Source organism: Accipiter gentilis, chromosome Z, assembly GCF_929443795.1.
Source record: "Accipiter gentilis chromosome Z, bAccGen1.1, whole genome shotgun sequence".
NCBI lineage: Eukaryota > Metazoa > Chordata > Aves > Accipitriformes > Accipitridae > Astur > Astur gentilis.
The window spans coordinates 79,286,019-79,313,687 of record NC_064919.1 but is presented as its reverse complement, the minus strand read 5'-3'; the positions used below and the strand labels follow the sequence as shown (position 1 = coordinate 79,313,687).

Below are 27,669 nucleotides of genomic sequence, written 5' to 3'. Positions count from 1 at the left end.
CCACTGGGACAGGAGTGCTTGGAGTCTCTAAGGGTCCTGGGCATGCCCCACTAGATGAGCAGTGCTATGTGGGGCTGAGGGCTTGCAGCCCATGCAGGAGGGAGAATGGGGCTAGTGCCACTGCTCTGCCAGCCCAGGGTGGTGCTTATGTGATCAGTGATGTCATAGTGCGGGAGCAGGGGGATTTGGTGGCTTTCTGTCAGTCTCATAGGTACACCCTGGTTCTAGCCTAGGGCACAGCAATTACTGCCCACACCCCTCAGTGGACTGCACCCTCCTGGCTCTGTCTTGGCTCCAGGCTTCCTCCTCTCCTGCAGGCAATTACCTTAACAACGGTAGGAAACAGTTTCAGCTGGTCCTAGTCAAGATAATTTTATTTTGGGAGGTGCAGAAGCAGTGATTGTGGCTTTTCCAGCCCCTCTCTCCCACATTTCCTTGGAAATCCTGCAGCAACCCAGCTGCATGCACAGAGCACCACACCAGTGCAGCCAATGCCTGGGGGCACAGCACCAGGCACCACTGTCCCAGCCTGCTGGGGTGGCCAGGGGAATTACCACCTGCTCTGTCTCCCCTTTTCAATTAAAAAGCTGGGTTTAGGTGATCCTGTGTGGCTTGTTTGTTCTTTTGTCCTGGGTGATGGGCTCTGCAGTCAGAGTGAGCAGTCCCTGTGCATCTCAGTGCAGAGGCAGCTGGGTTATGCCAGGGAGGGGTTTGTATGACCTGGGATTGCTTTTCCCCAAGCTGGAGAGTCAGGTACAAACCCCTACCCCTGCAAAACCCCACGCTGGCCTGGTTTGTCACACAGCACCAACTCAGAGCCCTGCTCGGCTCCTGGCTCCGGCCCCTCTGCCGCCACGTTTTTGGAGTTGACCAGTGAAGACCAATGTCCATCTTGGCAGGGCGGATGCCAACCCGCCGCCTCCATTTGCTGCGGATGACGGTGGGGCTGGGCAGCCTGGGGCATCTAGATGCCTCAAGGCAAACGTGATTAATGTGCTGTTAAGAGATGAAATGAAGAAAACAAGCTGCTGTTCATTTTCACACCCCACTGGTCTCTGTTGAGCCAGGCTTAGGCTCTCCATCAGCCCCATCCACTTGTGGGAGGCTGGGAGGGAGGTGTGGACATGGGGGTGCCTACCACTTTGCCCCCAGCTCTGTGGCGTTGGAGCACCCCAGGGCACAGATCTGGGGAGCAGTCCAAGCCTCTTGTTTGGGGGGGACTAATCCTGCACCAGACCGGCTGCCAGCATGAGCCAGCGGCACCCCCTGATTTCAGTATCCATGACTGCTGGGGACTCAGAGGAGATGGTGCTGTTTGTATGCTTTCACCCCAGTTCACCACAATGAGAAAGGCTGGCAGGCTGGTTTTCATATGTATGCTTTTTAATATCATTAATTCTGTTACACTACACACAACCAGTAACAATGATAAATACTGCAATGGAAATGTTAAAAAAAATATTATACATGTTTCATGTTTTTGAAAAAAAAACCAACAAAAACCAACCCCACATTTTTAAATAAATTAATGCATCAAACTGATGGTAGAAAAAAGAAAACCCAAAACAAATCACAACACAACTGATCTGTTTAAGGCAATACTCTACGCAGACGGGAACATAAGTACAACAGTGTGCTACATGTTCTGAATGGGCAAAAAAAGAAAGAAAGGAAAATCCATACAGGATGCAAGACTGATGCTTTGGGAGTAAAAAAACTCCCCAAACCAGATAATAAAACCAATGGCCAAGTTAAGTGCAGCATTAATACACTCTGCATGTCAAATGATTAGCAGGTTCCTAACATGGACTAAGGTCAAGCTACAACAAATTTATCTTCCTAATTAAAAGGTTATTCAGGTCAAACCCTACATTTAACTCTACTTTGCATTTGGCTGTTTCAGCTATGTTTCACTATATGCAAGGACAGCTGGAAATTAATCTCTTGCTCTTGAGATTAACGCAAAGGTTGGGAGTTCTCTCCTCCTGAAAGATATTTCCATTAAATACATCCAAAAAGGATCTTGCTTTTGGTGGTCCTGAAATGCCTCCTGCCACCCCCACCCTGGGGTGCCAGGCACCACATGTGGAAAGGAGACCTGGGAAGCATTTGCTTGGGCTGAGTTTTTTTCCAAGCTGAGGACATGAAATGGAAGTGCAGATCTGATCCAGACTTGGAGGAGTGCCGTTTTCCTGTCTGCCAGAAATGTCTATCTGGAACCTGATGAAAACACTTTGCCAGCGTGGGAGAAACCCAGCTTGTATCCAGGCTCTGGATACAGCCACATTTGCTATTAAGGTTGATGCAAAGCTCCATACCTGCCTGGACAGCCAGTGAACCCCAATTATTAATGCAGCCCAGAACTTGGCCACTGGAAGGTGGACAATAATCATAATGCCAAAAAAAATCCCCCTCTCCCTCAAAAAAGAAAAGAAAAGGGACAGTAGCCACTTTCTGCCAGCTTCTCCCAGTGGATCCCCATCAGCTGCCACCTATGCAAGATCATCAGCGCCATATCTCATCAGCATTGACCCAGTACATTCCCAGTAAGGTGCATGTCTGCAAGGTGCTGCCAGGGGGCAAAGAAGTTTCTTGGGACACGGTCAGAGCCTCCTGTACTGCCCTGCTAGAGTGTGTGCGGAGAAAGCTATGATACACGAGGAAAGAAGCCCAAGCGGAGTTACTAGACTTGTGACGGCCAACAACAGTCCAGGCTGTCTTGGGACTGGGTGGGAGAGGAGGATGGAGAACTGGGCTGAGAGTCACTTTGGTGCAACTGCCTCTGATGCTCATCACTAGTGCATGGGGAAGAAAGGCGATGGCTGCTTTGAGAACAGAGGAGTGGAAGGAGGATATGTGCAATATAACAAGGCTTGCAATTCTAGGACTAACCACTGGACACGGATACTGAAGATTACCTGTGACAACTAGCTATCCTACTGTCGCTGCTCCTTCCCCCACCTCCTGGTCTGATTCTTCTTCAGTTTGGGAAGCCGTGGCTGTGTGGCATGATGGCCAGTGCTGACTCTCCCACCCCAGTCCCCCCACAGCGCACAGGGTAACTCAGCTACAGGATATACAATGAGGTCTGGAAGTTGCCATGTTAGGCACAGAAGAGCTCTGCATGCAAATAGCGCGTACTTTCAGACCCTTCAGAAAGCTATTTAACGGTGGCTCATTTCCTTTATTAAACTGAAGGTTCAATAACCACTGTGGAAGGAGTAAAAATGGTTAAAAATGTGCAAAAAGTGTGTGTGTGTGTAACTTTCTGAATTTTCTCCCCTGCAAAGACTTCATCCTCTGCAAGAGTCTTTCTCCCTGCAGAACTACAGCCCTACCAGCGTGTCTTACAGTGCCCTGCCCCAGCGCAGCAAGAGCACGGCCGGCAGGCATCCCACCCACGCTTCTGCTGCAGGTCTCCAGCCCACACCAGAAGCACCTGGGCTAGCAGGTCTGGGACCTGGAGCTTGGCTCCCAGACCTCCCGCAGCCCTGAGACCAGGAGGGTGAAGGCGGCCGGCTTGGCTTGCTGGATCACACCAAGTTTTTACACTAGACTGGTGAACCCTGAGCCCCAGAGATCTTCAGGCAGGTGAAAAGAAACCCCAGCCTGCTCTCTGGCTCACCCACCAGCACGTTTGTTGGATCTCCTGCTGGTCAGATGTTTGCCTTGGGTTTGTCTCAGGACAGAGGCAGCTACTAGCTGAATACAGCTGCCATGGCAGCTTTTCTGTGCAAAGAAACTGAGCAAAGAAATCTGTGAGCTGAGGATGGAGATGAAGGTGATAAAAACCAGCAGTGCTGTTGTGAAGACAGCTTGTCAAAGTTTTCCAGCTCTTGCCATGCATCTGTATTACATCTCCCAACAATCTTTGCATCTCCCAAATCATGCAGGCTTGAGGAAAGTGGGTAAGAAATGGAGTCACAGCTTTTTTGGGGTGCAGAAGCAAGAAGGAAGCCTAGGTGGAGAGCAGTGCATTCCAGTGAGTTCACCTGGAGCAGCCGGATGGGCTACTAAGGGAGAAATACTGCTCTGGGAGGGTAGAAATACGGCAGGTAATAGGATTTATCTCAGCATGGCCTTTTGGTGGCCTTTTCTTTTCCTGGTGCCTACTGTGCTGGTTTTCAGTGACACATCTGAGATGGTCACATTCTAATGAGGCTTTTTTTGTACCTTCCACTCCTTGATGTCACTATTTGTTACTATGGAAATGGCTCCACAGACCAGGCACAACCACCAAGGTGGGCTCCTGGGAGCAAATGCATCTTTTGCTGGGGCAACTTTATAGAGAAAGAGAAAGAAAAACACTCAGAGCCACCACCAGCAGTAGATGGGTCTGGGAAGCAATGGGAGGAGCTGCTCTCCACAGGCACCAGGGAAATCTGCAACCTGTCCTGCCAGTGTCTGTGCTGCTCTGCGACATGGCTTGCTTGCTGCACAGCTGCATGGGCCATACTGCTCGCTCCATGTAATCTCAATTAGTACCCAGCCTTTGCCTTCCCAGCAAGCTGTCAAAGCAGTGCTTAGCCAGGTAGTATTTAGCTGCTGTGATCCTGGGATTGCCACCAGTGTCAAGGGGGACAAAGAAGGGGATGTAGTAATTTATTGGTAGCAATCCAGCAGATCAGCTGCATAATACAGGGAGTTAAAATACAGATGCCAGCCCCTGTAAGAAATGTGCATTAATCTTCTGTAGGTAATCCCAGGTCATAACCGCTTCGTCTACGCTAAATTGCTGGGCCTTCTGCTTCAGGGCTTGTGTGGCTCTGTAACAAGGTGGGTTTGGCTGATGAGATGTGGTTCAAGGTGTGGAGCAATTCCTCTCACTGGAAAGCCTTGAAAGGAAGTAACAAGGATGCAATGTTCTCCTAGAGGTGAGAAGCACCTCAAAATGAAGACCTTCCCATGCCTTCCCCTTAGGCTCAACCTAGCCCAGCTTGCCCTGTGGCACTGCCCATCTATGCAGATGTTCCTTTCAAACACACAGCCTGTGCTTGTTGAGCCAAGCAGCAGCCAGGTGACAAAGCCTACTTCATTCTAGGTAAGAGTGGCCATACCCCATGTGAGCTTGAATGGAGAATGGAAAAGTAAAGGAATAGCACAGGCAAAACTGCCAGTTTATACCCTCAGATGATTACATGGATGCTAAAAGAAAGAGCATGAAACTGCCATGGGAATATCACAAATGAACCCTTCAGTGGTCTCTTCCCTCCCATCAGCACTTGCTATCCCAGTTGCACAAATAAGGAAGTTCCTTAATTCTACTAGCAGGGGATGGTGCTGTTAGGCCACCAAATCTTCTTACATGTTCCCTGTGGCAGCATGCAGATTGAGAAGCCAATTGTGTGAGAACCAGCTGCCAAATAACTGAGAAAGACATCCTTGCCAAACATCTTCCCCAAAAGCTTTTTAATCTCTCTACTAACTTCCACCCTGCAGCCTTCTGGCACATGCAAGCAACATCAGAAGCTGGTTAACAGAGGGAAAGCAGAGTAGTACTTTGAAAATATGCATAAAATTTCTATGGCATGTGTTTTGGGTCTTGCTTGCAGAGCTATCCTATCAATGGTGCCTGTCACACACTTGGCAAAATCCATGGAGGGTGGTGGTAGCATCTTGGTAAGGCAGGTTCCTCCCCTGTGCTGCAGAAGGGAATGGGCATCAAGAGGGGATGTGACTTGCCTGAGGTTAGAGCAAATATGTACCATGTGCCAACGGTAGCAAGGGACCCCAGATCTCATTTTTGTGCTCTAACAGTCCAGCAGACTCTCCGCAGTAGTATTTGGCTGTGATGCCAGCTCAGGGACATGGTGTTTCTGGTATGTGCATCTGAAAGTGAGCTTTGCTCCCTGCTGGTATCAGCACTGCACTGAGATGGATTAACTCGGACAACTGGGATCTGCCCTAGGCCAAAACAGCACTTGGCAACCTTTCTAGTTACTGCTTGTTTTCCTTTTCCTGTCATTCCATCTGGTGCCCAGCTGGGTCCTTCCTTTCTTCAAAAGCATCTTCATGTTTCTGTTGAGTCACATACAGGGCACTGTACTTTTCAAGTCTCCTGCATGCCGCTGTACAGCTTGCAGGCCAGCCTGAGGACAGACTGCACGGAGAGAAAAGGATTCTGCTCAGGATCGCAGACCAATGTGTCAGCCAGCACACAGCTGAGCAGAACAGGTGCCTCCTTTTGGGAAAGGAGCTAGAGAGACAAACCAGAAGCAGCTGGGTCCATCCTGTCTATGGGGGAGCATCCTGAAGTCCCTTTCAAAGTCCATGCAGCAGGCTTGGTTGCCTGCTTTTGCAGTTGCAAGGTATCTGCAGGCAAGACAGCCAGAACAGCGTAACACACCCAATGGCCAAGAGTACATGTTGGGCCTAGACACACAGCAGCATCAGATATGATCCAGTGGCTCTTCCAAGGTTGGCTTCAAGATATATCTGATAAGACATCAAATGAGCCTTCGGGATCATTGCCTGGACATCAGCCTCCTTTCGGCCAAAGTTTATTTACAAACACCAGAAAAACAGACTAGACCATGCTATCTAAAGACCTTCCTCAACACTAGGAGGATGTTCCTCCTCACACAGACATCTGGAAATGGAGAGTTTGCAGACCGGAGGGACAGAGTTGAGTGCTGAGACCCTGGAGTTCAAAGCCAGCTCACATTAAAGGACAAAGTTAACACCTGATAAAAGGAAAGGACTTGCTTAAACTCAGGTAATTTGGTGACTGAAATTACGTAAAATTCTTACAAAAAGCCTGTCTGGCTTTAGGAGGCATCAAATGCAAATTCCTTTGTGGAGGCACCAGCATCAATATCCTTAAGTCCTATTTGCATGGTAATTTAGATGGACAGCGATGCAGCCTTTCATACTCCATGGTGCTCCTCCCCTTGTTATTCTGTAAAACTCTGGGCTGAAATGGGGCCTGAGAAGACCATCTGGTTTGGTGCAAAGACTGGAACAAGGAACGATTTGCTTTCTTGCATGCAGTCTGCATTTAGGAGAGTGCCCAGCAGCTCTGCAGATTTTAGGGCTTTATAATGCTGCAACAGAGAGTCAGGATCCATGCTCTTTGCTTTTGCCTTCTCCAGGCCATGGAGGCAGAGACTGGTCTAAGGAGGGCAGTGCCATAACAGCCATGTATCTATACACCTTCCCAGGAAGTCGCCACAGTGTTAACATCCAACAAGGGCACAAGGAAAACCTTCTGGCTGAAGCAAAGGTCTGAACACAAGACCAGACAGGGGGAGCCAGCCCAATCTGTGGTTCATACATACTGATGGGCTGTCCACCATATTCCATAACAAGCCAACAAGCCTGCCAGATAGTCATAACCTGCTTAAGGGGCTGCAGTTCAGAAGGGTTAGTGTTCAATTTCCATGATAACCACATGTGCATTGTCTTAATCCATTCAGCCTTCCTGATAATGACCCTACACAGATAACTAGTTTTCCCCACCCTTTCTACTTTATTCCCCTAACAAAATATATGAACACAAAGCATAGAGAGGAGAAGCCAAAAAATTGCCATTTTATGGTCCTGTACTGTCATGCCAAACCAGCTATTTGTGCAACGAACTCCTTCCACGCGCAGGGAAAAACACTTCGGTCTGTATTTGGAGGAAGCACTGGGTGTAACATTTAAATTCATCTCTCTCCCTCCCTCAAGGGTTATGCTAGAAGCAGATGCACATCACACAATGCAAAGGCCTGAGGGCAGTTACAGGGTTGAAGAATGCCTCTGGGCACATGGCAGGCAAAACCCTGGGCAATAAATAGGGCAACAGGGGCAATAAAAGGACTTGGTTGTGGTGCTATGGGGCAGTGGTTATCAGGGAAGGTCTGTCCTTCAGAGGGGAGGCGTTAACCCTGGGAGATACAGTGTCAGCAAGCCTCATTCTGTCCTAGACCAAACGTGATGGCAGCATGACAGAGACCTATGGGACCTGCAGTCCTCCATGGCTGACCTACGTAAACAGATGACTTGTTGCTCTAGCAGGCACACCGAGATGCTCTGAGCTCCTGAGCAAGGGCTGTGGGAAAAGCTGAACTTGTCCAGCCCATCTGGAAGGCACAGAGACTGACCCAGGATAAATGTGATGAAGGCGTTGCATGGTACCAATGCTGAACTGCAAAGTCCCTCTTTAGAAGAGTGAAGATTTAAAGAGACTCAGTCATGTCCTATGGGATTTGGTTTGACCGTGGTGTTTCTGTTAGGTTTTGACTATATTCCCCATTTAAAAAAAAGACTCCTTAAGGAATGTTTTTTCCCTTTTATCTTTTTTCTCTACACAGTGTTGTTAGAGCTCTTCCCTAACCTTCAGACAACTTGCTAACCTCAATCTGAGCTAGCACTGGAGAGGAAAGCAGGCACACAAAGGAAGAAGTGTAGAATTGGAGACCTGATGCTTTGTGCTTCTTTAGAAATATTTTGGAAATATTCCCCCTCAGCATGATCAGGTGGTGAGAAAGGGAGAGGAATCCACTTGAGGAACACTCCTCCTAGAGGAGCTGGCAAGTTAACCAGCACTTCTGCATGAGGCAGGGATGCTCAGCAAACAGCACCACTCAGTCCTCTTTCTACAGCCTGGAGCCAAGGTGTCAGCACACTGTTTTAGGGAGAGGGGGCAAACATAGCTTTAACAGTTGTCAGTACCAGCAAGTGCATAATAAAGCCCAGGAATCTTGTGTGCCTGCTCTTTTGCTCACATTGTAGATGGTATCGTGCTTTGCACTGCACAGAGTGAAACCGCAGGATGTTAAATAAATCTCCTCCTAATCATGAAGAGGACTTCTTAAAGACTCAGCTTACTTGATGCAGATTTCACATGGGGGATCTGTCTGTTGGCATGGAGCTCAGGCTCTGCCTTATGCCTCAGGAATTCTGATGGGAAGCTCAGAACTGCCCTCGCTTTTTCTCTTCCCCAGGCTATAAAGCAAGTGATGACCTAAGGCAGATGGTCGTTTCTCTTGGCAGGGCAGGAAAACACACTGTTGTGCCTGTGGCAAAAGATTTCAACACCAAGAAAAATGCCAGCCCATCTCTCGCCTAAGCCCCAGATATGCTGAAGCCAGCAGCGTAAAACAGGCCAGGGAGAGGACACTTTTCCTAATTCCAGAAATGATTTTGTATTCAAAACAATCTGCTGGTGAACTGGCAATTCAGTCCAGTGACCTAATGTAACATCAGGTTTCCTGACTATTCCAGCACCAAATAAACACAATTGCTCTTGACATGGGACAGCTCTAACACAGACCAAGCCTGTTTCACAAGTGGGCAGGGATGGGATAAAGAGTATTTTCCTCTCATGTTTTTTTTTTCAGCTGAAGCTGTTCATAATCCTGCTGTTGGTGAAAACTCCCCTAAAGTCTGATGCCACCACGCAAGAAGCCTTCAGTGTTAACAAATCTCTCCCACAGGCACCAAGAGACACAGTGTCAAGAGAGCATCAACAGTGGAGATCTGTAAAAACATGCTTCCTTCAACTAGCTTTTCTGGCACTGACCTTCAGACTGTACAGCTCTAGTCCTGTCTCGTGTAGAACTAATTTTTTCTTAGTTAAACAAAGTTAAGAATTTTGGAAGCAGATGGGTCTCATGGGAATTAAGTATAGGCTGAAGTCAGTATATGTGACTGGAGTGAACTCAGGAGTATGGTATTCTTGGGCAAGGACTGAATACCTGAAGAGCATGGCTGGACTGCAGATTGAATCTGATGTGTTTAGTGATAATTTAATGTGGAACTAAGGGTGGATGGCATTGGATATGTGGCACGACAGCTCTAGCTAGTACTGACTCACAGTGAAATGTCACCTATCTGTCCTCTTCACAAGTGAATGAATTGTGTCATGCTAGTCCTGGCTAGCCTTGCCATAAGAAAGGATGCCCAGCTCCGTTCCCATTCCTGTGCCCCAGTTACAGTATCATTTTGGTTATGCAAAACAGCTTTAGTGAATGAATTAAGAACTGACCTCCTCTCACTGGTAAAACCCCCTGACACCTCAGACTCACCCCTGATCTCCCAGATGGACTGGTTTTGGTGGGCAGGATTACCTTCAGCCCCATCTGACTCTTCCCATTCTGGAAGACACCTTACAAAACATCCCCAGTGCCTACAAAAACCAAGGAGGTATCTCTGGACCCCCCTGCATTTGCTCTCCAGACCAGTTAGTTCTGCCAGGCACTGCCTGGCACTTTGAGCAACTTCTCTTTTGTTTAACCATAGTTTAAAATAACTTATCAACCAATCATAAAATGAATTTTTTGGTTTCTCCTGGCTCCATGAACACAAAGAGGTGCACGTCCTACCATAGGAGGAAGCAATGGCTGTTAAGTTTTACAGTTATAGTGGAAAGCACTGATCACAGCCTGCCGGCCTCACTACTGGATGTGACAGGCGGTGGAGGAGGTGGCTTGGCAACACATGCAGGTAGGGTTGACCGATTTAGGGGGGATTAGGTCGAGGTCCTCGTCATCTGGGATCTCATCTAACCGGTACCCATCCTTTAGCAGCTGGATGTTCAAGTCTTGGTTGATCTGCTACAGACAAAGAGACAAACAGTCAAACACCTGAGACTTCTTACTTCTGATGGTCAGAAGATGAAGGAGGTCCCTTATTCTGGAATGTATTTCCCTACCATCAGCAGCTGCCCCACCAATGTAAGAGTCCCAGTTTTTGACCACAGGTGAGGGCTGCCTTCTGTTCCAGCTTCTTCCAGAACAGGAATATCTATAGAGTGAGATATTCCAGAGTAGCAAGTTGATACACTATTTTATTCTGGAATAATCTTTCCATGAAGACAAGCCCTCATTTAAAGTAATGTAATAATAATGTTAATAAACCAATTGGCAGTCAGGCAGTCTCTCCTTTCAGTCTGGGGCACTCTATAGCAGTTGAAAGGTGGTAAAGCCTCTTGGCTTTTTGTAATCTCAGATTCAAGTGCTGTCTAATCAGATCTGGGTGAACAACACTTCATCAGGGCCCAGACATGGCCCAGATAATTTGATCTAGTTCCTGCTCTTGGCCTTTTCTCTGTGTTTCAGATGTATTTTGCCCAAGGAAGGGATAGAATGGCTCTTCAGCACCCTGGATGTAAAATCAGATCCTGCAGAAGCAGTAGCCAGAGGCTGAGCAAGTAATTCAGGGGAGAGTTTGGGAATATATTCAGAAGCAATGCAGAGGGATTAAAAAGCCTGAGCTTCCTGCCTTTTCTCTTTGAAAGGGCAAGGGTTCATATCTGCAAGTCCTCCCTGGAATTTCTGCCTGCTCCAAGTAAACATGCACTAGGTGACCCTGACCGCCCCAAGAACTGGAAATCACAGCACACCCTCAGATCCTTTATTTGTGTCCTTGGCAAGCATACAGTTGCAGAGCTGGCGTGACAGAGAAGTTGACGCTTTTCCACCACATGGGCCAACACTGCAGGACTAAGCAGAACTGGGAAAAGCTTGAGTGAAGCCAAAGGTAGCTGTGAAAACAGGCGACGGGCAGATCTCTGTGCCATGGCAGTGCAGGGATGGAGCCAACTGGATCACCAGGGAAGAAAGAAACATGGCACAGTTTCTGCTATGGCCCCTTGCAGACTCACAGAGTCTACACCACTGGTAAATTTGTTGTGTAGCCAGTTCTGGCAGTACAAGGCCACTCTAAGCTGTTTCTGGCTGCTCTGCTATTAGCATTCATGTCAAGGATGGCAGGATAGAGTATAACTCACCTCAGCTGATGAGTATCCGGAGGAGGAATATCTGGACATGTCAAAGTCATCATCGCTGCAGGGAAGGACAAGATATAGCAAAGAAGGAAACAGTTAGAGAGACTTGTATTCCCTGGTTAGCCCTATCTTTCTCGTGCCGTGAGGCACAGAGAAGTTACATCAAGGGAGCCTGGAGAGCAACTTTCATCTGTGACCCTCAGGTCTTTCCAGCACAGTGCTTGTTACTCATGTGGCTTCCTACTTGTTTACACACACAGACCTGTTATGGCATATGCCGATGGGCACAGCAAGGAACAGCGTGAGAGCCTGCAAGAGCGGTTTCAGTAGGAGTTAGCTTCAGTGCTGCACTCTGGCATGAAAACTCACTTGCACAGTAATGTATATCATCTTATTAATACTTAGCGTACCTATCCGTATCCAGGGCTACCAGTGGCTTTTCATCTGGACTCTGGTCTAATGACGAATAGCCCTTATTGGGAACGACGAGCCTGAAATGATTAAATTTTGTCCGTTAACAACACAGTAAAGCTCAGTACCACACATAGTTTAGGGCAAAGCTATATGATAGTTAGGTTTTCCCTGTTTCAATTCCTTGCAAGCACTCCCTTATTGGTGAAGGCGTTTAAATGGGTGCAATTCAGAGGGAGTGAGCTGTGTCTCTGAGTAGCTTAGAGCAGTTTCACAGGGATGAATGCTGGACATGCCTTGGGAACATGCTCCTCCCTGGAAGAAAAAGTCTTGGGACACTGCACTTCATTCCGGTGAACCTGTTTGGCTGACGCTGCTTGTTGTATCAGATTGTTCATTTTTGTGTTGCTTTTTTTTCCTAGGAATGAGTACATGACACTATCAAAAAGTAAATAAGAGAAGGAGGCTAGGAGAAGGCAGAGGCTCAGTGCTCCTACTATTCTACGATCAGCAATCAGGTGTGTGGTCTTTCTGCCTCAGTCCCTACTCAGCCCCTCAACACTACATGTCTGAGGTCTCAATCCTAAATTCAGTAGTATGAGAAGTATGAGCTGGTGGGTGCAGCCTAAGAGCCCAGTCAGACTAGTACTTTTTTAATCCCATTATTTCATAATGCCTTTCACTTCATCAAAGGTGTTACAAAGGCTGATGATGACTTTGCACCTTTAAGTGCTTGAGAGAGTCTGTGAAATGGAATATAGGCTTCAGAGCTTCTAGGATAAGGAAAAAGCATTAATACAATGAGATCTAGTTCACAACAGAGTTATTTCATGCAGAAAACTCCACAGAGACTTTGGTTCATATTTAAAACAAGATTAACCAAACCGGGCAAATGCAGTAAGATTCTAAGTTCAGCAGGTGGGAACTGTAAGAGTGATGAAAATCCAAGTTGTTCAGTGGGTTAACTCAGGTTTTCTCCCAAATGAAGAACTGGTCTTTAACAACACGCAATGATGCACAGGGATGCTTCACTAAGAGTTTGGGAAATACAAATCTAAAGATGATAATCCATCTCATCCGTGCTCCAACTGCTCTCTAACTACCTGAAACATTTTTCTGCTTCTGCTTAGAAAATTTCAGGAAGCCATTATAATTTTAGCAATACAAAGGCCTGCCCGGCACTGAAGATAGGCAGGCTCAGGGATAGTAAAATATTTCAAATGTTAACACAAAGCAGATATATAAGTTCATGACTACTTGTATTTTCTTAGTGGGTTCATCGAAATGCAAGATTAAAGAAGTCAATTTTAAAACTGATGCAGAATTTCCAACCTGCTGAACCAGAGGACTGGAGAAAATGGGATCCACTTGCAAAATTCAATACCCCTTCTCATAGCACTGGGACAGTCCTTCTGCTCCTGAAGCATATAGGAAGGAAGTCAAGAAGCAAAGATGTCTGGAACTGAAGCTGTGATCTGGCAGCAGCAGCCTGCCCATACAGATATCAGAAGTACTGACTTCCATTCTCACTCTCCAGTTTTCAAGTCACTGCTCCACATATCCTCACTGACAGTTGTTACTATATCATGAGTGAACAAAGCACTATCAGGGGATCTAGGAGAAGAATGTTTTGTGGTGCTGTTTACTTGATTAAAAAAAAATATCACTACATCTTTTTCTTGAGAAATGTCTTTTCTCTTAATAACACAGAACTTCAATTTTTCTGCAACAGATGAAAATTGTGACAATGTCTCTGTCCCTGATCTAAGTCTTTCTCCCTCGCATCCTGATTGTCCTTATTTTCACTTTCCACCATCCTCAGAACAAAGCCTGGTAGCAGTCATAGCTGCTTTCATCTGCAGCTGTCCCAGTAGGAGCTTCTTGGTTTTTTTGCTCACTTAACATGAAATCATATGACACAAATCCGAGTTTAGGTTATCCTCAGAGTGTACTGCAATATGTGGCTGTGCCCAAGTAGTGTGGATGGTGTTGTGGGCTCTGCCTGTGTTCATATCAAGTGTTCCAGTATCACCCCAACCTTGTTCACATTTTAGTTGCTCTTAGGGAGACTGAGCATGTTAAGGATCCAGATCCTTTCACCTCTAAGGCTGGCTGTACCCCTGCCCCAAGAGAAGACTGAATGGTGAAGACAATCTGGTACTGGAGGCTGGATGTCAGAAATTCATACAGATAATAAAGAACAGGGCAAGGAGGAGGAGTTGGAGTAGAGGCTAGGAGAGGCAATGTGGTTTGCCTGAACACAGGAAAACATATTTGATGAGAACAGCAGAACTGTTAAAAAGGGGGAAATGGCTTTAGCTTATTCTCCTCCTGCAGAGACAGAGAAAGCCAACAGTTCAGATTTAAATCATAACCTGGATGTTTTGCAGTGTGTCCCACTGGAGTATCTCCCATCATACTGCAACCGTTACACTGTGAAAAGATGCTGCTTGAACAAGCTTGTGGCATTTCTGCCTTCCTGGGGTTGCCAGGTCTGTGGCAAGACAGACCAAACCATTCTGAGGTATCACTAGGGCTGTGCTCATGGTGCAGCTTGGTTCCCAGAAAGCCAAGGGAGCAGGAGGATGGAGGGACTTGGGCCAGTGAGATCCACCTCCCAGCCATATGGGAACAATGGAGCTTGGCTACATCTGCTACTAAAGCAATAGCTGCAAACCTCTGTTTCGTAGATCCTAAGGGATGCTTCCAAAAGCTGTGTGAAAAGTAACTTAAGAAAAGCAAGTCTACTGCTGGCAGGCTATGTTTGGCTGCGGAGGGGTCCACATGTCCTCTGAACAGTGCTCAGATGTCCACAAATGGAATAAAACTGAGCTGGCTGTTCAAAAGCTTTTGTCAATAGGTGTCACTGCTCTGCTCTTCCCCATTCAAATCAGTCTTCTTTCCACCAGCAGCTCTCCAAGCACAAGTCGCTAATTTTATAGATAAGCACCTGTACTTATGCCATCTTCTCTCCCTTACCATCTTCCTCTGCTAATTTCACTGTTTCTAAATCTCTCAAGCAGCAAATCTGCTACCATTCCTCTTGGGAAGCTAACATGCAGCCTACTGCGAAAAGAAACCAAGTCTTTCCAGCTTGTATTTGCAAGACAGGGAGGAACAGTGGGCATGGAAAACCCAGCTGAAAGCATTTGCTGAATTTCTTGTTGCCACAAAGGCCCTGGCTCCTTTATATGGTCTCAACAATCAAACACAGAGCAGGGAGCAATGCAGTGTATTCCACCAACATTGCAGGAGCTTACAAATAAAACTTGACAAAGTCTTGGCATGATTTATGACTATTTTGGGTTTGGGGAATTAATGTGAACAAGGAACCTCATCTGTTGGATGTGCTGCATACAGAGAGGCTCTGACCTGCAGCTCCTGTTCTACTTAATATATGGTAATCCATGCAACTTTCCCATTCATCAGTAAACACCCAGCATTCACACAGATTCTTCTGTCATTTTAAGTGAGGTCTTCCACTAAAAACTGCCACCTTTCTAGTAACATGCAAAGCGTGCAATCCCCTGGGCCCATGGGGTTTCTTGCCTCCTGAATACAGGTAAGTGATACATTGGTGTACTGAAGCTTGCATGGAAAAAATAGAAATATTCTAAAAGAACGTATTCAGCTAGGAACATCTTTGTTTACAGTGATTTGTAGCACAGTCTTGATACTGTCATACAGAGATGGGCCAAAGCAGCTCCAGCAAAGTATGACCATGCTGTTCAAAGCGCAGAGGAGGTGTATAGCAAAGCACACAGAGGTGGATTATATACAAGCCTTCATGAAGTCAATCAGTATGGGGAAGGGGTCATCGTCAAAAAGGAGCCAGGGAACTACTGCAATAAAAGCAGTTGAGGCAGAACTAAGCTCTAAACCAGTTTGCATTACATGAAGCAGCACCGTACCTCTCCAGCTGGCAGGATTATGTGTTACATGAGGCTACCCAGAACATATAGGGCAGCTGTAGCAAACCCCTGATTTCGACCACGCTGGGCTGCCTCTGCCTCCTGCAGGCTGCACTGTCACTGGTCCTGGGGTCAGCTGTCCCTGCGTCTCCCCAGGGGATGGGATGCAACACAGCACAGAGCATTTGGGCCTGCCAGCTCTGGGAAGGGCCATCACTGCTCTGGCAGCATGTTTGGCAGTAGGCAAATGGCAATGAATGTTGTCCTTGCCCATCCTAAGGCCATTAGGAATTGCAGCTTAGAGCACAGCTGAGTGCTTTTCCAGTCCTTTACCTTGTTCGTGCCATCACGTTGTTCTTCTTGGGCTGCTGATTAACTGGGCTTCCCATGTTGCCGTTCTTCAGGGAGCCCTTCCGAGCTAGCTCCCTCTGCTTCTCTGCATATGGGATACAAAAGGGAAAAGAAAAATTAGGGCAACAGCCTGGCTGGCCACCACACAGCTGCAGAAACACAGATTTGATAGCAGCAAAAGGTGTAGCAGAGTTAATAGCAAAGGACATGAGCTCTCCATCTCCCAAGGCGGTACACTGCAAAGGCTGGATGAACTGTGTCCCATTGCATCCAAGGTCACCAGGGCCTAAACCTAAAGTTCCTTGACTTACAGCAGCTTGTTGACAATGCCACACTAAGATGGCCACGGAGCTTCTGGATGAGACCCAGCTGAGGCAGAGAAAGAGCAGAGACCTAGCCTCTACTTGCACCTGACTGCTGCATGGACCCTAAGACTGTGCTTTGTGCCAAGCAAGGGAATCTATCCTTCTACCTCTCCTCCTCCTATTGAGGTTGCTGCTGAGGGGCCTAGGGGGGGTAGAACAGTGTCTCCATCAAAGCAGCACCATCATTTAGTGTTAGTCCAGCCTAGCTTGACACCAGGCTTGAGTTATTACTGTTTTCCTACATGGCAGCTCACCAGACTAACATACCCTACAGCAGAAAGTATTGCTGCCTTCCCTGCTTCTCCTCCTAGCAATCTGTGATGTCCCCCATGTGTTTTTCTCTTTTATATCATATTGATTCTTTGGACCTTGCTTTCTTTGTTTAAAAAAAAAAAAGTGAAGCATTTTGCAGCTGTATTTTTAAATAGCATATTGTTTGCTTAAATTTTCAGTGTGTTCTCACTGCTGAAATGTACCTTAAAACACGGACAGTACATCAAGCTTTCTTTATGTATTCAGTGCAAAAGGGGATTTAAATTAGCTTTTCCTTTAGGAAAGACTATTTCTTTCAATAACTTCTCACCATAGGATCACAACTAGAATTCAGGTCCTAAACCTAAGCCTTCTGCCAATATGCAATGTCTGTGCTGTATTAATATGGCCCTGCCTCCAGCAGGGATAGGAGCCCACGCATGATGGGTTTTCATATAAACTGGTATTCAATTTTCTGATTCAAAGTCTTCCTTGTTTCTTGTGGGAAATCCGTTGGGTTGAGTTAGCAGTTAGCTGCAAAAGCTGAGCTAACTGCCCCAATCTCATCCTGCAATGCCAGGCAAGGCTTGTAGGGAAAACCTGAGCATGGGGCCAGTAAGGCAGGAAAGGGTCCGGTTAAAAATGTTGTCCAGAGTGTGAGAACTATTGGCAACTACTTTTGTGGCTTGCCTGAATAACAGGGGTTTACCAGACTGCTTGCTGGGGAACCTGAGTAGTGAATTCATTTTGCTTCTGCTTCCCCTGCAGTATGTGAAATGCGCTGATACATTTTTTCTCTGGCAGATTTTATACCCCTTGGAGAGAAAGGCACCTTTTTCCACTTGTCATGGAAAAGCAGTGTGCCCACCAGGGTGTGCAAGTGCAAGGTGGGCCAACTCTGTCCCTTCCACACAGGTAAGAGCAGGGAGACACATGCCCAAGGCTGCCTTTCTGAGGGACAAATAAGCAGCAGAGGTGCTTAGATACCATGATAATGAGTGTGGCTGAGGACGCTGCAGAGGAGGGTACATACTCCTACAAACCATGCCCAGCCCTGTTCATGCTGACAGAGGAGGTGAATAAATGCTCATTGAACTTGGCAGGAAAAGGATCGGATTAATAACCTCTCTGGTATGAGCAACAAAGACACTGATACAGGGTCGAAGTCAAAACCTTAAATCGGGGTAATTCCTGAGGACTGGAACTTGCAAATGCACTGGTTATCTCTGTCTCCAGAATAAAAGGCTGGTATTTTGCAGGTCACATGAATTTTGCTATTCAGAAACAGAAGGATAAAGTGGGCTTTTATGGAGGCAAATGTTTACAACCCTAAATACAACCCAACTTCCACCCATCTACATCAGAAGCTCAGCACTGACCACAAATACACAGTGCTGAGACAAGCTGCCAATGCTGTAAGAGGCTGTATAATTCACAAAAGGCACCTGACTCAAAAACAAGCTTACAGGTTTCACTTCTGTCAAGGCAGCTAAGGCCTGCCTGAGCCTTTTAAATGGACCATTGCTCTTTGCTTTCTATCGATTGCTTGGTATAAGCACTAATGGTCTTCTCCAACTCAGATTACTCATTCAGCTGATGAATCTGGACTTAGCTGCTAAGTGTCTTCTTCCTGCAGTAGGTCTCTCCATGACGATTTCTATGCTATTACTGAGTCCTATTGCAATGTGTTGGTCTGAATGATATAAGACTTCCTATTTAACCACTTCTTTCACTTATTTAGTGGCTTGGAGCAAACAACCCCAATGCACTGTAAATGTAGTAGGAACATCCATGCCTGTGTCCCCAGCCAAATTTCTTAGGCATGAATCAACAGTTCATCTCCCTCCTGGATGCTATGAATGCTGAGACTCTGGTGGCCAAAATGTGATGGCTTCCACGGGAAATGGGAGGCCTACTCAGCCTTGGTGTGTTAGGACAAGCTCCTGGAAGCTGGTGGAGAAGTGCATGAGTCACATCAGGCTTTGAGGCAAGGAAACCTAGTATTTGAGCCTTACAAGTATGAACTACTGCTACTTCCACCATCACCCAAGGGAGCTTTTGGGTGCCAATCTCTTGCAGTAATTCTGGGCTATAAATTCCAGCCTCACACACCAACCACCAGGTCAATCAGAACTGGGGAAGGAGGTTTTCAGTGCCTGCTTTCTGCATAAGTGTTTCCTCCTGGTGTAGCAGGTAGAGATTGTGAACCTCAGTTCCAGGTAGTGAGCTCTTTGCCTGGCTTCCAGCTCATCTGGTTTTTACCCCCAGATGTTTGTTTGAAGGCCAGGTTCCCAAACTCTAAGTAACTGAGTTCTTTTTAGGAATGTGACTGATTTAGGCACTTCTGAAGATGTTACTTTCAGGGTCCAACATTTTAACAAAAGTCTGTAATTTCACAAATTAAAGTAGCTCTCTCAGAATCTGCAATCAGACATGTAACCAGCCTAGCCTTGATAAGTAAATGGCATTTTTCTTTAAAGTCTGCCCCATACTGGCTGATGCTATACCCAACATGAGCATGAATCCTAAGATCATAACTTTCCACTGACTGAGCTGTGCTAACTTTTGTGTGAAACCTGACAACTATGCAACTGGGCAATTCTCAAGGAATGAAAAGCTAAGATGCTCTTTCTTTCTGAGTCATCCCATCCATTTCCAATACGGTAGTCAAGTATTCCCCATTGGACTTAGACGAGATGTGTGTTTGCATGTCTCCCCCACCCTCAAGGCCACTGCTTAGCTTCAGACATTGAGGGCATGGTCCTAGCAGAAGGCATAGGCATAGCTTGTCCTCAGCACTTGGCTGTTTCTGGTGCTGGCTATGAAAAGGGTTTCCATGTCTGTGACTGCCTGTATTGCTTGCAGCATTCCAATATGTGCAGTGAACTTCCAGGAAGGCAGTGCAGCTTGATGGAAAATAGATGCTGACCCTACAAAACTGCCTAATTCTGGGCAACTCTTGGGCACCGGAAGAGTGAGGAAGGGTTAATAGGTACTTCTGCCAAATACAGAGAAAATGGGACATACAGGAATAAACAAAAAAGCAGAGAACTGTGATTTTGAGCCACTGGTTATTTCGTGTATGGTGATGTTGCTGTTGAATGATCAATGAAAAGCTAATGCAGCAGAGATACAAGGTGAAGGACAGAGACTTGGAGATGGGGAAGCCAGAATGAAACAAGGCTGCTCCCCAGCTATTTCACAGAAATCACTAATTACTGGCAGGAGCAGCATAACAGCAAAGCTCCAACAATGTTCTTTACATGGCATTTGTAAGTATTTGAAATAAGTTGTTTAGCTTTTATTTCACTTGGCTGTTCTACATTTTACCATATTACCTAGTGAAATAGTCACATCCATGGTTTGTCACCCCCCTTCCCATGAAACCGTTATGGGTGACTGAGCACACTGTGAGCACAGGTGTGATGGCTTGCAGAGCCAACAGGCAATCATTAGCAATACCAACAGGGCTGGTACAGTTGGGGGAGGGACAGCTATAACAAAATCTAGGTTCCTGCTAGCTTTTCACTGGTTTTCCAGACAGACGCTTCCTTGAAGAAGCAGGATAGAGCAGAGGAGGTTGGGAGGGCATGAAGCAGCCTGCATGTGCCTTTGACATTAAGAAGCATGCTCACTTAGAAGTCTGAAGATCCCATCTGATCATTAGCAAGGTTGCTGTGTTGGGTAATGTATGGGGTTTGCGCGGCAAGTTTTGGTAGTGGGGGCGGCTACAAGGATGGTTTCTGTGAAAAGCTGCTAGCAGCTTCCCCTGTGTCTGACACAGCCAGTGCCAGCTGCCTCCAAGACAGACCTGCCGCTGGCCAAAGCTGAGCCCATCAGCAACTGTGGTAGTGCCTCTGGGATAATGTACTTAAGAAGGGGGGAAAATTGCTGCACAACAGCAATGGCAGCCAGAGAGAGAAGTGGGAACATGTGAGAGAAACAACTCTGAAGACAGCAGGGTCAGTGAAGAAGGAGGGGAGGAGGAGATTCCCCTGCAGCCTGTGGTAAGACGGCAGGCTGTCCACCCCCAGCCCATGGAGGGGAGCGGGGGACCTGATGCCCGCCTGCAGCCTGGGGAGAGAGGAGCCCACGCTGGAGCAGGGGGATGCCGCCCAAGATGGCTGGGACTCCATGGGAAAGCCCGCGCTGGAGCAGTCTGTGCCTGAAGGACTGCAGCCTGTGGAAGGGACCCCCGCTGGAGCAGTTCATGAAGAACTGCAGCCCGTGGGAAGGACTCACACTGGAGAAGTTTGTGGAGAACTGCCTCCTGTGGGAGGGACCCCACAGTGGAGCAGGGGAAGAGTGATGAGTCCTCCCCCTGAGGAGGAAGGAGCAGCAGAGACAACGTGTGATGAACTGACCCCAACCCCCATTCCCCGTCCCCCTGTGCCACTGGTGGGAGGAGGTAGAGAAAATTGGGAGTAAAGTTAAGCCTGAGAGGAAGGAAGGGGTGAGGGGAAGGTGTTTTTAATATTTAGTTTTACTTCTCATTATCCTACTCTGATTTGATTGGTAGTAAATTAAACTGATTTCCTTATGTCGAGTCTGTTTTGCCCATGACAGTAATTGGTGAGTGATCTCTCTCTGTCCTTATCTTGTCCCACAAACCTTTTGTTATATTTTCTCTCCCCTGTCCAGCTGAGGAGGGGAGCGACAGAGCGGCTTTGGTGGGCATCTGGCATCCAGCCAGGGTCAACCCACCACAGGTAATCTACCTCGCTCCATGTTTGAGTGGAGCAAAGCAGCATTAGCTTCTGTTTCAGTGAAGAGCTCACAGAACACAGACAGCTGTGCTGTCAGCCTGACGCAGTGGGGAATTTGGCTGCACCAGTTCCACTTAAGCTAATCCTGGACATTGTGTCAGAAAAGGAATACATGGAGCAGCACGTGTGTGTGTTTGTGTGTGTGTGTATGTATGTGAGGAGAGGGTCCAGGATCCTTTTGACACCACTATACTGCTCTGAACAGCATGCGAGACAGCCTTCTGTCTGGACCTGCCAACCATATCACATGTCACCCCTCCTTTCTTGTCCACCTTGTCATTTCATCTTTAAGTGACTTTGTCCCCTTACGATATTAAAATAATTTAAAGAAAGAATCTGCTCAATGAGCAAGCTGCTGCCTTTACGCTAGCCTCACATTAGTCTGTTCTGCTCGCTCACCCCGAGCCGTTTAGCATCTGCTTCAAGTCCTGCTTCAAGGTAAGCTCTACTGGTGACAAGACAACAGCCAAATAAGCCTACGGAGCTTTCAGTAAGGCAGGAATAACACACAAGTGTAAAAGAGCAAAGGAAATGCATGCTGCAGAAACAATCAGGACCATAATTGGCCCAGCCTTGCATCCTGTCTGGCAATGGTCTCGTATTATAGCTGCATGCAAGGGTCCTCAATAAGATGGAGCCCCAGCATGCTAGGCACTCATCAAACCATCCCTGCCCTGGTGTGCTTTCACCTGCCTGATTTAGGATGTGTCAGAGAACAGGCAAATAACTGCATGCTGACAAATGAAGCACGTTCCCAGGGAACCTCCATTAGAGAAAGTCGTGTCTAAGTCGAGAGGGGCTGAATTGTCTCCTTACCACTGGGAACAGCTACAGCCGTAATGAATGCTTTCAAGCTTTATTACTTAGTACAATTTAAAATGGTTACCTGTTCAGCTGGCTGGTTGGATGTCTAGCTGCTTTATGATGAGGGAAAACAGTAAAGGAGCATGTGAAGCAGAATGGATTTAACATGAATATGTCTATGTTAAAAATCAGACTTGAATAAATCCTTGTCGGGGGATGCAACAAGTCTACGGAATTCCTGACAGTTCAAGAACAGCGCGACCTTGAGCAGCTTGTAGTATATCCTTGAGAAGTCTGGAAAGATCCGAGAAGACCAGTACGAAAACAAGATAGTGATAAGAAGAACCGTCCTGACAAACTCACCAATCATGAATTGTTAGTTACTAACTAAGCCAATCATATACTAACACATACTCTGAAGAAGGGGATAAAAAGGTGTGTTAGAACAATAAAGTAGCCATTTTGCATGATCTATTACTTGTCATGCCCGTCTCTACCGCGACAAATGGTGACCCCGATGCGCCTGAGCGAACAGATCATCTAACGGTGATAAACCCAGCACTAGAGAGAAGTATACCAGCGGCGACGAGAGATGCGAAAGAGTATACCGGCAGCGAGAAAAGCTGCGGAGACGGAGCCCGGTGAAGCTGAGAGCAGTGGAATCTGCCTGGTCCGGACCTGAGCCTAGACACCTAATAAGGTGAGCCACCGGGGACTAAACTGTTAGAATGGGGCAGAAATTAACAAAAGAAAAGGAGACGATTTTGTCTACCTGGAAAGCCCTGTTAAAAAGAAAAGGGGTTAAAACCCCAGAACAAAGCCTGAAACAGATTTTAATACGGTGTAAGGTGCAAGGCTTTACAGCCACAACAGTTGCTGCATTCAGTGTGGATGCATGGCAAACAGTGGGCTGGAAAATGTTTGATGAGATCTCTAAAGGACAGAAAGAGCTCTGTAAGTTGGCGATCGTATGGCGTCTATTACGTGAGACCCTGAAGGAATGGAAAGCAGAATGTGATGCGAAAGATCAGCAAAAGAAAGATGAGAAATCAGAAAATGTTATCAATGAAGAAGTTTCTGCTCAAGTAACAGCTGCGGCCGATGCTGCAATATCAGCAGTTGCGGGCAGAAAACCCCTCACAAGCAAAATCAGATCATACCCTTACTCACCTCCTCCTCCTACGCCATTAGTTACTTTACCGGGCGATGAGGGGCCCTCCTCACCTACTGGTGCGGCGGCAGAAGGGGTGACTCCATCAGCCCCCCCCGAAGAGAAAAATGTGGCGATTAACACTGAGCCGGAAAGCCAGGGCCGTAACGAAAGCCAGGGCCGTAACGAAAGCCAGGGCCGTACCGAAAGTGAGGGCCGAAAGGATGGTGAGACTCAAACCGAATGTGAGGGCCGCACGGAAAATGAGAGCAAAAATGAAGCTGAGGCAGAAAAATCTCTAATTGACGCTATGCGATCCCTGCAACTCGCAGATAAAACCATACCAAAAGAACCCCTGCCATGGACTCTCCCTCCGTCCACAGTAACTGTGGCCCCGAGATCCCCTGATCAACTTTGGGAGGGAGTTAGAAGATATGCTGCCGACTCCGGCAACTGGGATCTAGTAGAACGCCTCAGCCCGTGCTCTTTAACACCTGCATTTCTAAAGCCTCTAGATAACGCAGCAGAGGCTCCTGTTACACTTCCTGTTTTCAAAGCTGCTGCAGGCACAAACCGGCACGATGAGCACAATCCCGTTGGCTGGAGAGTAGTGCAGGATTTGCAGAATAAAGTACAAAAATTTGGAATCAATTCTCCTGAGGTAATGCAACTTATTCGTATAATTAGCACAGATCTGCTGTGTCCATATGATATTATGCATCTAGCACAAGTGCTGTTTCAGCCCATACAATTGCAAGTATTTCAATCCACCTGGAGGCAGATGGCATGCACGGCGGCGCTGCATAATTCACGACTGCCACAGGGTGACCCGAGATTAGGCCTTGGAGAGGATGCTTTGCTTGGTGAAGGGCAGTATAGTAACCCTCAGCTACAGGCTACATGGCCTCCGCTGGCTCTCGAACAAGCACGAAATATAGCCCTTATGGCAATAAAGCGAACAATGGATATGGCAGCTCCGAAGCAAAAATACATCACTATCCGCCAAGGCCCCACAGAACCCTTTTTACAATTTGTAGAAAAAATATCTGCTGCCCTGGAAAAACAGGTAGAAGATGAGGTCTTAAGACAAATGCTATGCAAACAGTTGGTAAAAGATAATGCTAATGAGGACTGTCAAAAGATCATACAGGCTCTGCCAGGAGATCCTTCTGTCCCTGACATGGTAGCTGCATGTTCTAAAGTTGGGACGCTGGTACACACAATGACCACCATAGTGAATGCTATGAGAAATTCTGGAAAGTGCTCTGGGTGTGGCAGCGAAGGGCACATCATGGTAACTTCTCCACACAAAAACATCACCAGGTAAACAACCGGTGCACCACTCACCGGAGATTACTTGCAAGAAATGTGGGAAATCAGGACACTTTGCAAAACAGTGTCATTCCAAATTTCATGCTAATGGACAGCCGCTACAGGAAAACCACAAAATGAGTGTGAGAGGGCGCGCAAGGAGAACAAATCCCCTCCCGACAGCCGGCCAATTCCTCTCTGCGAACAATTGTCGGCTGCGACAGCTGGCTTAGCAGGGTTGGATGTATCCACCGCCGACACAGTAACTCTAGCCATGAAAGACATCGTTAAGGTCCCTCTTAATGCAAGGGGTCCTATAGGACGGGGACTGAGTGCATTGCTACCGGGAAGATCAGGTAGCACGTTGAATGGAATAATCGTGCATGTGGGAGTTATTGATGCTGCTTTAACAGGTCAAATTTGTGCGATGATTTCGACCCCCTACCCACCAGTACCAATCCCTAAAGGTACTCGCATTGCTCAACTTGTTCCTTTTTCGAGTTCTATTTCAAAAGCAGAACAGCGACTGCGATGCCCTGGAGGCTTCAGCTCCACGGGACCCCCTCAGGTCTGCTGGTCTCAGACTGTCTCATCATCCTGACCACATATGACGTGCACACTGTCGAATCACGGAAGATCTCCGACTACAGTAAGGCTTCCAGGGCTCCTGGACACCGGAGCTGATGTGACTATTATTGCCGATTATCTGTGGCCGTCTACCTGGCCAACAGAGGAGGCTGGTATGGGAGTAGTGGGGCTGGGAGGATCCACACGTGCAAAGATAGCAGCCACTCCAGTTCCGATTGCCAGTCCTGAGGGCCAACAAGCAGTTATTAAACCATATGTGATGGCAGCTCCCCTCAATTTATGGGGGAGGGATTGCTTGTCGCAGTGGGGGGTGAGAATTATCACAGATTTTTAACGGGGGCCACTGTGCTGCAGGGTGTTAGACAACCCATGCTTGTTTTAACTTGGTTAACAAATAACCTTGTGTGGGTGGATCAGTGGCCCCTACCACTTGAAAAAATTAAAGGCCCTGCAAGAATTGGTAGCAGAACAACTAGCTGCCGGACACATTGAACCATCTCACAGTCTGTGGAATGCTCCAGTGTTTGTGGAAAAAAAAAAAAAAAAAAAGAAAAAAAAGAAAAAAGAAATCAGGAAAATGGTGATTTTTGCATGACCTGTGGCAAGTCAATGCTGTCATGGCCATGATGGGGGCTCTGCAACCAGGCATGCCTTCACCTGCCATGATCCCTCAAGATTGGGAAATCATTGTCATGGACCTTAATGGTTGTTTTTTTTTACAATTCCACTAGCTTCCCAAGACAAAAAAAAAAAAAAAAAAAAAAAAAAAAAAAAAAAAAAAAATTTTTGCATTCTCTGTGCCTTCTATCAATCATGCAGAACCAGCAAAAAGATATCAATGGAGAGTTCTGCCACAGAGCATGAAAAATTCACCAACCACTTGTCAATCGTTTGTTGCACAAGCTCTGTCACCTGTACGGGAAAAATTCCCTACTAGTTATAGTTATCACTATATGGATGACATTCTGTTAGCGTCAGACAACAAGGAGCAGTTGAATGGCATGAACAATTTGGCCACGAATTTGCTACAACAATATGAGTTAGTTATTGCCCCTGAAAAAGAGCAAAAAATAGCACCCTGGAAATATTTGGGAATGACAATTACAAATAAGCAGGTTGTGCCCCAACCTGTGAAACTTAACCCTGCAGTTAAGACACTCAGTGATGTACAGAAATTAATGGGATCCTTGAACTGGATCAGGCCCTATCTTGGACTGACCAATTCTCAGTTACAACCTCTATTAGACTTATTAAAAAATTCCAATGATCCAACAGAACCCAGAATATTGAATAAGGAAGTGTTAAATGTAATTCACAGGGTGGAACAATGTATACACCAGAAATTTGTTTCTCAAATTGATCTGTCTCAATTGGTACAATTCTTTGTACTAATTGACAAAACTGTGCCATTTGGTGCTTTGGTGCAGTGGAATTCTGAGTGGGATGACCCATTACATATTTCAGAATGGATGTTTTTGTCATTTCTGGCCACGAAAAACTGCTCCTGGCTTGTTTGAACTTATTGTTGTTGTAATCATAAAAGCCAGAAAACGATGTGTAGAACTAACATGACGTGATCCAGCTACTATTGTTTTACCTGTTCAAAATTGGTACTTTGAATGGTGTCTGGCAAACAATTACAAGCTGCAAGTGGCTATGGCGGGTTTTCAAGGACAGATCTCGTATCATCTACCGTCACACCCGCTCCTGAAATTTGCTCGAGAAATACCATTTGGTCAAAAAAGCTTAAGCCAGCCGGAACCTGTGAAAAGCCCTACTGTCTTCACAGATGGTTCTGGAAAAACAGGTAAAGCAGCAGTAGTATGGTATGAAAACAACAACTGGAACAGCAAAGTAGTGTATCAAAATGGTTCTCCACAAATAGTAGAGCTGCGTGCACATGGCACACTGAAGCAGCAGCTTCAAAAACAAAAAGGGGGAATGATTGGGGAACCACCACAGGCATGTTTAGATAACGTGGTTTATGTTCTTAGCTTTCTCTATTATGGGGATAATTCTTCTCTACCTCCTTTTTTCAACACTTCTCTTT

The 27,669-nt window shown here is 46.7% G+C and overlaps 1 protein-coding gene across 3 annotated transcripts in view; it reads right to left on the bottom strand.

Annotated features, from left to right (window-relative positions):
• Nucleotides 1-1,397: 1,397 nt before the first annotated feature.
• Nucleotides 1,398-27,669, bottom strand: part of FAM219A (family with sequence similarity 219 member A) — a 109,777-nt gene continuing 83,505 nt past the window's right edge. For 2 of the 3 annotated variants that reach the window (XM_049795101.1, XM_049795104.1), the window contains exons 3-6: nt 16,366-16,468; nt 12,121-12,201; nt 11,714-11,768; nt 1,398-10,538 (exon numbers count right to left, since the gene is read on the bottom strand). In XM_049795101.1, the coding sequence (XP_049651058.1) occupies nt 10,380-10,538; nt 11,714-11,768; nt 12,121-12,201; nt 16,366-16,468 (398 nt within the window). In that variant the 3' untranslated portion in view covers nt 1,398-10,379. The remainder of the gene's footprint in view (nt 10,539-11,713; nt 11,769-12,120; nt 12,202-16,365; nt 16,469-27,669) is intronic. The other variant, XM_049795102.1, reaches the window with a different exon arrangement.